Genomic DNA, 10915 nt, shown 5'->3' with positions numbered 1-10915 from the left:
GTACCTCATATTCCGCGAAGCTTCAAATTCGCTCAACGACAATAAATCACAAAAGAAAAATAATTAAATGCAAGAAGAAGAAGAAGAAGAAGAAGAAGAAGAGTAGATATTTAAAAAATTGTGGTTGAAAAATGAGAAAAATCCCCTCTATTTACAGTCAACAAAGGGTAGTATCTTAAAAGGCATAACCCTTTCGAAAAGTCACAACTCTTTGAAAAAGTCACAGCTTATTCAAAAACTCAACACTATTTCGAGAAGTCACGACTCATTGAAAAATCACAACCCTTTAAAAAAGTCATAACTTATAAAAGATATCACAAATCATCGAAAAAATCACAACCTAAGTTAGGGATATTATAGTAATTTAGCATTCAAGTTAGGAGTTCATGCTTTTAAAGTAATATAGATTTGGCCATTTTTGTGTAGTTACGAAAAGAAGTAAAAAATTTCTTTTCTTCATCACGATGTTCTAAGCTCATTAGTACAAGTCAAAAGTTTTTATTCATTTTTTGTATTGTTTATGTATTTTTCTTGATTTTCGTCCATTTGGGATATTTATGTAATATTCGACCATTTTTGGGCAATTACGAAAAGAAGTAAAGTTTTATTCTTTTATTCATCATGATATTCTAAGGTTATTGGTGCTATCAAAATAAAATTGATGCATTTTTTTGTGTTCTTTTTAATGTGTTTTTCTTGATTTTTCGTTCATTAACGTAATATTGAGACAATTTCAGGCAGTTACAAAAAGTAAATTTTTGTCCTTTTTCGTCACGATATTCTAAGGTCATTGGTGGAAGTCAAAATTTTTTGTGAGGCATTTTTCTTATTGTTTATATGTTTTTCTTTAATTTTTATCAATTTTAGGTATTTACGTAATATTCTGTCATTTTCGGGCAGTTACGAAAAGAAGCAAAATTTTGTTCTCTTATTTGTCACAATATTCAAAGGTCATTGGGGCAAGTCGAAATTTTTTTATTGAGGTGTTTTTGTATTGTTTATGTGTTTTTCTTGATTTTTCGCCATTTTGGGGCATTTATGTGATATTCAGTCATTTTCGGGCATTTATGAAGAGAAGTAAAGTTTTGTTCTTTTATTCGTCACGATATTCAAAGGTCATTGGTTCATATTGTAAAATTTTCAGCCTTTTTCTTATTGTTTATGTGTCTTTCTTGATTTTTTTGGTTATTTTTGGGCATTTAGATAATGCAATTACGAAAAAAATAAAGTTTTATTCTTTTATTTCATCACGATATTCTATTGTTAATGGTGCAAGTCAAATTTTTATGCATTTTTTTGTATTTTATGTGTTTTCTTGATTTTTCGATAATTTTGCAGCATTTACTTAATATTTGGTCATTATTGCGCAATTACGAAAAGAAGTAAAGTTTTGTTCTCTTATTCATCACGATATTATAAGGTCATTGGTGCAAGTCAAAGTTTTTTGGAGGCACTTTTTGTATTGATTATGTCTTTTTCTTGATATTTTATTTATTCTGGGCATTTACGGGGCTTTTATAAAATAAAAGTTTTTTACACGTGTGCTGCATGTGATTACAAATTTAAAAAATATGTGTTATAGTATATAGTATTTATTATTTAAGCAAAGATTTGAATAATAAGCTTGACAAAAAATAATATTGCAAATTCTTTTATGAATATTCAAAGTGGACTGTCACAATGTTCTAAGCTCATTGGTGCAAGTCGAAATTTATATATGCATTTTTTGTATTGTTTATGTGTTTTTCTTGATTTTTCGTCCATTTTGGGGAATTTACGTAATATTAAACCATTTACGGGCAGTTACAAAAATAAGTGAAGTTTTATTCTTTTATTCGTCATGATATTCTATGGTTAATGGTGCATATAAAAAAATTGATGCATTTTTTGTATTATTTATGTGATTTTCTTGAATTTGAGGCCAGTTTGAGGCATTAACGTAATATTCAGCCATTTTCAGGCGGTTAAGAAAAAAAGCAAATTTTTGTTATTTTATTCGTCACAATATTCTAAGGTCATTGGTGCAAGTCAAAATTTTTTTGAGGCGTTTCTTTTTAAATTTTTGGCCATTTCGGATTATTTACGTAATATTCGGTCATTTTCGGACAGTTGCGAAAACAAGTAAAGTTTTATTCTCTTATTCGTCTCCATATTCAAAGGTCATTGGTGCAAGCCAAATTTTTCTTTGAGGTGTTTTGTGTATTGTTTATGTGTTTTTCTTGATCTTTTTTGCCATTTTGGGGTATTTACATAATATTTGGTCTTTTTCGATCAGTTACAAAGAAAAGTAAAGTCTTATTTTTTCATTCGTCACGATATTCTAAGGTTTTTAGAGAATATCAAAAAAATTGAGGTGTTTTTTTATTGTTTATGTGTTTTTCTTGATTTTTGGCCATTTTGGGGGCATTTAAGTAATATTCGGCCATTTTCAAGCAGTAACAAAAAGAAGTAAATTTTTGTTCTCTTATTGTCACCATATTCTAACGTCACTGGCGCAAGTCAAAAAAATTTGAGGCATTTTTTGTATTGTTTATGTGTTTTTATTGATTTTTCATCCATTTGAGGGCATTTACATAATATTCGGTCATTTTCAGACAATTAGGAAAAGAAGTAAAATTTTATTTTCTTATTCGTCATGATATTCCAAGATCATTGTTGACAACCAAAAAAATTGAGGCATTTTTTGTATTATTTATGTGTTTTTCATGATTTTTCAGTCATTTTGGGTCATTTACGTAATATTCTATCATTTTCGAACACTTACGAATAAAAGCAACATTTTATTTTCTTATTTGTCACTATATTCTAAGGTAATCGGTTAGAGTCGAAACATGCATTTTTTGTATCGTTTATGTGTTTTTGTTGATTTTCGACCATTTTGGGGGCATTTACGTAATATTCGGCCATTTTCGGGCAGTTACAAAATAAAGTAAATTTTTGGTCTCTTATTTGTCACGATATTCTAAGGTCATTGATGCAAGTAAACTTTTCAGCCATTTTTATTTTGTTTATATGTTTTTCTATATTTTTCGACCATTTTGGGGCATTACGTAATACTCAACCATTTTCGAGTAGGTATGAAAAGAAGAAAAACTTTTTTCTCGTATTCATCACGATATACTAAGGTCATTGGTGTAAGTTAAATTTGTTTAAGGCATTTATGTATTGTTTATGTATTTTTATTGATTTTTCAGCCATTTTGAGTCATTTACGTAATATTCGACCATTTTTAGGCAGTTACAAAAAGAAGTAAAGTTTTTTTCTCTCATTCATCACGATATTTTCATTTCATTAGTGGAAGTTGAAAATTTTTTGAAGCATTTTTTGGATTGTTTATGTGTTTGTCTTGATTTTTTTTCGTCCATTTTGGAGCATTTACTATATATTCGGGCATTTTTGGGTAGTTAGGAAAAATAGTAATGTTTTGTATTCATAATCCTCACGATATTATAACGTTTTGTATGCTTATGTGTTTTTCTTGATTTTTCGGTCATTTTGGATCATTTATGTAATATTCATCAATTTTCAGGCAGTTACAAAAAGAAGTAAAGTTTTGTTGTCTTATTCGTCATGATATCCTAAGGTTATTATTGACTCAAGTCGCAATTTTTTTGAGGCATTTATTTGTATTGTATATGTGTTTTTCTTTTGATTTTTTGATCATTTTGGGGAATTTATGTAATATTCGGTCATTTTCAGGCAGTTACGGAAAAAATTAAAGTTTCGTTCTCTTATTTGTCATGATATTCTAAGGTCATTGGTGTAAGTCAAAACTTTTATGAGATGTTTTTATATTGTTCATGTATCTTTCTTGATTATTCAGTCATTTTGGAGGGCACTTATGTAATATTCGGCCATTATCTTGCAGTTAGGAAAAGAAGTAACCTTTCGTTCTCTTATTCGTCACGATATTCTAAGATTATTGGTAGAAGATGAAAATTTTTGAGGCATTTTTGTATCGTTTAGGTGTTTTCTTGATTTTTGTATTGTTTATGTGATTTTCTTGATTTTTGGTGATTTTGGAGCATTTACGTAATATTTGATCATTTTTGGTCATTTACATAATATTTGGCCATTTTCGGCAGTTACAAAAAGCAGTAATGTTTTGTTCACTTATTCGTTATAATATTCTAAGGTCATTGGTGCAATTCAAAAAAATTTTGAGGCGTTTGTTTTGTATTTTTTTATGTATTTTTCTTGAATTTTTGGTCATTTTGGTGGTATTTACGTAATATTCGACCATTTTCAGTTAGTTACAAAATTAAATAATATTTTATTCTCTTATTCGTCACGATATTCCAAGGTTATTTGTGCAATTAGAAATTCTTTTAGGGTTTTTATATCATTTATTTGCTTTTCTTGATTTGTTTTTCGCCATTTTGGGGAATTTATGTAATATTCTGCCATTGAGACTGTTACGGAAAGTAAAGTTTTATTGTCTTTTACTGGTCACGATATTCTAAGGTTGTTGGTGCAATTCAAAAATTTATAAGGCGTTTTCATATTGTTTATGTGTTTTTGTTGAATTTTCGGCAATTTTGGGGGTATTTATGCAATTGTAATCATTTAAAATTTATTAAATATAAATTTATAAAATGATTCGGATTATATTGAATTCATAAATATATTAATCCAAATAAATATTATGGATTGATATAATTGACTTAAATATTTAAGTCCAATAGATACAGATTTAATTAAAGTCTAAATTAATTGATTTGGGCTACATTGGATGAACCCAATTTGTTAAACCTAATCCCATCTCACTCTAGAGCCCATCTTGGTGCCACGTGTGCAGATGATGTGGCATGCCAAGTCAAATAATAAAACCAATAGAATCATGACATGTGTCAAAGATGACAAGCCCGCTCCATAAAGCTCATATGCCATGTCACTTAAATCTGATTGGCTGAACGGAATCCTATTCCAATCGCAACTCCTCTATTCTAAAACTATAAATAGGGGTCCTCATAATTCAGGAAAGAGTCAGAGAAAATTCTAAACAAGAAGCTAGAGAAATTCCGTGGTACAAACGACATTTAATTCTCTACAAAGCTACAAGTTTAAGAATTCAAGCATTCAAGTTCAAGAACGATCAAGATCAAGATCACCGAATTCAAGAACAAGCTTTAAAGCCCTTGAAATTATATTTGAAAAGGCGAATTCAGAGGAATTATAGAGATTGTAACACTCGCATTTGAAATAATAAAATTGATTGTTGCTATAATTTTACGGTCGTGATTATTGTTTTCTCGACGCGATTTTATTGTCTACAAATTTTGGCACGCCCAGTGGGACAATCTCTACCTCTCATCTCAACTTTTCAAACGTCAAAGAATATCAAGATGACTTCCATGAAAAACAACTCTCGATCAACCGCCTCTAAGGTCACTAGCTCCAAGTTCTCTACTGAAGTTGAAGACATCCTTGGTGTTACCTTTGGAAGTTTTGGAGCTGTTACGAGAAGCAAGGCTGCTACACTAGGACAACAAACGCTTCAAGTGTCGTCTGTGTCAACTCCTGTTTTTGGGTCTTCGACTCCAAAAGGAGCAAGTTCCTCTACAAATGCTCTAGAAGGAGGAAGTAGTGTTGCTGAAAAGATCAAGAAGACATTGGCTCTACTTGAGCAATCTTGTTCCAAGAACTCTACCACAAAAGAGAATTGTGATTCAACTTACGAATCATCTCCACGTATATCGTGTAACGTGAGTCTACTGAAAATTAACTTACGCGAAAATCCATGTTACTCTCCTACATCTCCGATGATCATGCAAACAATGGTGACTGTTGCTTCCTCTCCTGAGGAACAACTCGCAAATCTGACGAAGTTGGTTGAAGGATTGACGAAGCATGTATAACACCAAGAATCTCGAATTGACAAGTTGATGGACAAGATAGAAGGACTTTTAGATGGAGATGCGAGCCATGCACCTGGAAAGGGCATTGAAGTTCAAGAAATCGAAGATCCTGCTAACAAAGCCCCGTTTGTTAAAGAGATGCCAGTTTCTTCTGAAGGAATGATCCCACTCGATCGCTTGAAGAAGTTTATTGAAGGCACTATCAAAGATAAGTATGAAGTCTCCACCAAGTCTTCTCATATGAATGGTAAGCCATACACTGCTAGGATTGATAACTTTAAAATGCCTGCTGGTTATCAACCTCCCAAATTTCAACAATTTATGGGAAAAGAAAATCCAAAACAACATGTCGTGCACTTCGTGGAGACTTGTAATAATGCTGGAACATATGGAGACTATCTTGTCAAAATAGTTTGTCCGCTCTCTAAAAGGAAATGCCTTTGATTGGTACACATATCTCGAACCTAACTCTATTGATAGTTGGGAGCAACTACAACATGAGTTTCTCAATCGCTTCTATAGCACAAGGCGCACGGTGGGCATGGTAGAACTCACGAATAATCGTCAAAGGAAGGATGAACCGGTCATAGATTTCATAAATCGATGGAGGAAGGCGAGCCTAATTTTCAAGGACAGGCTTAGTGAAGCTTCTGCAATCGAAATGTGCATTCAAGGAATGCACTGGGAGCTTCTTTACATCTTGCAAGGAATAAAACCAAAATCTTTCGAGGATTTAGCTACTCGCGCTCATGATATGAAGTTGAGCATGTCATCTGCCCGAAAAGATATGACTATTGTCCATGATCCTCACAAAGGAAGGGACAAGCAGGAACCCAAGAGATAGAGCAAGTTTCTGCCCAGAAATGACAACAAAGAATCCATGAGTGTAAATGTGTCACCCGCAAAGTTCACCAGGAATAAGGGCGTAAAACAAAATGTGAGAACGACATTCCAAGCACGTTCAAATCAAAAGTCGACGCTAAGGGAGATGCAAGGAAAAAAGTATCCCTTCTTGGACTCTGACGTTTCAGAAATTTTTGATGAATTGCTTGAGTTAAAGCTCACTGACTTTCCAGAGATGAAGCGACCCGAAGAAGCTGGAAAAACTGATGACCCAAATTATTGCAAGTATCACAGACTTGTGAGTCATCCTCTTGAAAAATGTTTTGTCTTTAAGGATAAAGTGATGCAATTGGCTAACGAAAATAAAATTATCCTTGATGATGAGAAGGCTAGTTCTAACCAGATCTCTATCACGTTTGGGTCACTGGATCCGGTCCAAATATATACCTCCGAAAAGCATAAAGAAGAGCCAGTAGAACAGGACGTTGCCATAGATGGTGATGAGGGTTGGATTCTTGTAACTAGGCGAAGATGCAACAAGTCAAGCTTACAAAAAGAATTATCCGAGCAACCGATTAGAGGAAAATGGGTGAAGAAATCAGAGAAGCAAAAATAATCAAGCGCCCCAAAAGGGCAAAGGTTGAAGTGCATCACTATCAAAAACCTCGACGTCTTGTGACTCTAGAGGAATTCTTGCCAAGCTCGTTTGACACAAAGTCTACTCAAGGAAATGTCGAGTCATCATGTTTCAATGTGGATAAAGAACAAACAATGAAGGTGCCTCCTATAGTAAAAGAAGGAACAACGAGTGAATCCTCACCAAAAGTGTCTCCTGGGGAAGATGAAAAAGAAACAAGGGAAATCTCAGAAATGATGTCTCTTTCATCTTCTGAAAAATCTATTGCACTTTCTTCTCAAGAAGCACATGTCTGTGATACTAAAATCACATTTACAGATAACGATCTTCTATTTGGTGAAACACTACACAATCGTCCTGTGTATATGGTGGGTCATGTGCTAGAGAAGAAGATAAATAGAATCTTAATAGATGAAGGATCTAGAGTCAACATTTTTCCTATCTACACATTGAAGGAACTTGGCATCACGACTGGGGAACTTAGTGAAAGTCGTCTATTGATACAAGGATTTAATCAAGGCGGCCAGAGGTCCATAGGCTCTATTAAATTAGAGATCCACATGGGAGATTTGCGATCAAGCGCATGGAGGCATGTGATTGACGCAAAGACATCATACAATATATTACTTGGCAGGCCTTGGGTACATGAGAATAGAATTGTCTCATCTTCTTAATATCAAAGTTTGAAATATCTTGAAGGAGGAATTGAAATAAAAATAGTTGCAGATGATAAACCTTTCAGTGAAGTGGAAACACACTTTGCGGATGCGAAATTCTATTTGAGAAGTTATGTTGTTAAAGGGGTCAAATCCAATGACGTCAAATCAACCAAGATCGATAAGATCACAAGAAAAAGAATTGATGCGGCTATCGAAAAGGTGAAAATTGACACTAAAGACTCTTGTCCCATTATTAATGTTGGGAAGATCCTGTCTTCAAAGAAGAAGAAGACTTCTAGGCTTTGCTATGTTCCAAAAGCGAAGAAAAAACAAGATCAACCATCTAACCCTGAAGAAAATGCAGTAAGAGGGCTAACTTTTCCTATCAGACGGATTGATGCAATAAACTTGTCTTCGAAGTTGCCTGAAAAGTCAGTCGCTCAAGATAAAGTGCTAGATATGGCTCTCCCTAAAAAACCCACAAGAGAAGGTTTTGATCCCAATGCCTACAAGTTATTTGTGAAGGCAGGATACAACCCTAGTGAGCCATCAGCGCTAGGGAAACTCCCACCAGAAGATAAAACTAGGAAAGTGCGTGAAGGCCTAGGTTATAGACAACCATTGCCAATTCGCATTTCCATAAGAAGGGCCAGTAATAATCATATAACTTTTGAAGATGACGTCACTGCTCCCAATAAAAGACCTTTCGTCTTTGATCGACTTGGTGAAGCGACAACAAGAATTTCTGTGTTTGAGAGGTTAGGTCCTCTGAAGAAGAATAACAATAACATGAGAAGTTATTTAAAAGTTACAACGCCTACTTCACATTTGATTCGAAAGGATTTCAGAAGTTTGATTCCTTCTAGGATGAGGCGACGAGTGGAACTTGTGGTTTCCTGTAAAGAGGAACTCAAGGCAAAGGTTCATATTGTGGTTTACACCAAAGAGCGCGAGAAAGATGAAGAAAGTGTAGGTTCCTCAAATCATGTTACAATCCAAAATGAGTACGATTCTTTGCCTCAAAATAAGATTGAGAAAGAGGTAGAAGATATTGTCTCGTGTTGTCATATATCGGTCAATGACAATGATCCTGTGGAAGAGGAAGATGCTAAAGATGCTCCACCAGAACTTGAAGAAGGAGTAAAGATCACAATAGATCCTTTGAAGGAAGTTAACCTTGGCACTGATGGAAACCCAAAGCCAACTTACTTGAGTGCGTTTCTAGAAATTGATGAAGAAGTCGCTTACATGAATATACTCAAAGAATATAGAGATGTCTTCGCTTGGAGTTATAAAGAAATGCCTGGATTGAATCCTAGAGTAGCGGTTCATAAATTGGCAGTCAAAAATGGTTCTCGTCTTGTTAAACAAGCTCAAAGACGTTTTAGCCAGACTTGATTCCGTTGATAGAAAATGAAGTTAACAAACTCATTGAGGAAAGATTTATTCGTGAGGTCAAATATCCTACATGGATTTCATGTATTGTTCCTGTGAGGAAGAAGAATGGTCAAATTCGAGTTTGCGTTGACTTTAGAGATCTCAATAATGCATGCCCTAAAGATGAGTTTCCTCTTCCCATTCCAGAGTTGATGATTGATTCCACCACTGGTTATGAGGCAATGTCGTTCATGGATGGTTATTCTGGATATAATCAAATCCGCATGTCACCAAAAGATGAAGAATTCACTGCATTTCGCACGCCAAAAGGTATTTATTGCTACAATGTGATGCCATTTGGTTTAATGAATGCTGGCGCCACATATCAAAGGGCTATGCAAAATATCTTTGACGACTTGCTCCATAAAAATGTTGAATGTTATGTTGATGATTTGGTAGTAAAGTCGAGGAAGAGGGGTGATCATTTGAAAGACTTAAAGATGGTGTTTGAGTTACTCCAAAGATATCAATTAAGGATGAGTCCATTGAAATGTGTCTTCGGAGTTACTTCCGGCAAGTTCCTTGGCTTTATTGTGAGACATCGAGGAATTGAAATTCATCAAGCCAAAGTCGATGCAATATCAAAGATGCCTGAACCTCGAGATATTCATGAGTTAAAAAGTCTCCAAGGAAAGTTAGCCTACTTGAGAAGGTTCATCTCAAATCTAGCGGGGAGATGTCAAACATTCAGTCATCTCATGAACAAAGGTGCTCCTTTTAATTGGGACCAAACATGTGGCGAAGCCTTTAAAAGTATCAAATCGTATCTAGTGAAACCTTCGGTTTTGGCAGCCCGTATACCTGGAAAACCATTGATACTCTACATTGCAGCACAAGAAAGGTCTGTAGGAGCACTGTTAGCTCAAGAGAATAGTGAAGGCAAAGAAAATGCTCTTTATTACTTAAGTAGAACGATGACGCCAAATGAGTTAAATTATTCGCCAATTGAAAAGTTATGCTTGGCACTGGTCTTCCCAATTCCAAAGATGAAGCATTATTTTCAAGCTCATGTTGTCCGCCTTATTTCTAGAGCAAATCTCATCAAGTTTGTTATGTCAAAACCTATCCTTAGTGACCGAATAGCAAGATGGTACCTCCAATTCCAACAATTTGAGATTGTGTACATTCCTCAAAAATCCGTGAAGGGACAAGCACTAGTGGATTTCTTAGCAGACCATCCTATACCAAATGATTGGGAGTTAACTGATGAGTTTCCTGATGAAGATGCGATGTTAATTGAAGTTCAACCTCCTTGGAAAAGGTACTTTGACGGGGTTGCACATCGCGGCGGAGCTGGTGCTGGCGTGGTGTTCATCACTTCACAAGAAGAGAATTTACCATTCTATTTTACTCTAAAACAATGTTGCTCCAATAATGTCGCTGAATATCAAGCACTGATACTTGGACGTGAAATGGTTGTTGACATGAAACAATTACATTTACAGGTCTTTGGTGACTCTCAATTGGTGATTAATCAACTC

General features: G+C 34.6%; 1 protein-coding gene across 1 annotated transcript; it reads left to right on the top strand.

Moving 5' to 3' along the window:
• Window positions 1–5885: 5885 nt before the first annotated feature.
• LOC107009826 lies at window positions 5886–6702 on the top strand. Its single transcript, XM_015209154.1, has 2 exons — window positions 5886–6105; window positions 6290–6702. Exons 1-2 carry the CDS (start codon window positions 5886–5888, stop codon window positions 6700–6702), a joined length of 633 nt encoding a protein of 210 aa, XP_015064640.1.
• Window positions 6703–10915: the final 4213 nt, after the last annotated feature.

The sequence above is a fragment of the Solanum pennellii genome, chromosome 2 (assembly GCF_001406875.1).
Source record: "Solanum pennellii chromosome 2, SPENNV200".
Lineage (NCBI taxonomy): Eukaryota > Viridiplantae > Streptophyta > Magnoliopsida > Solanales > Solanaceae > Solanum > Solanum pennellii.
The sequence above is the reverse complement of the archived record's forward strand: the minus strand, read 5'-3'. Positions and strand labels throughout refer to the sequence as shown.

Coding starts and splice junctions, on each gene's coding strand:
- LOC107009826 (XM_015209154.1), top strand. CDS start 5,886: ATGGACAAGATAGAAGGACTTTTAGATGGAGATGCGAGCCATGCACCT. Junction 6,106..6,289: donor CAAGTCTTCTCATATGAATG/GTAAGCCATACA, acceptor GCTCTCTAAAAG/GAAATGCCTTTGATTGGTAC.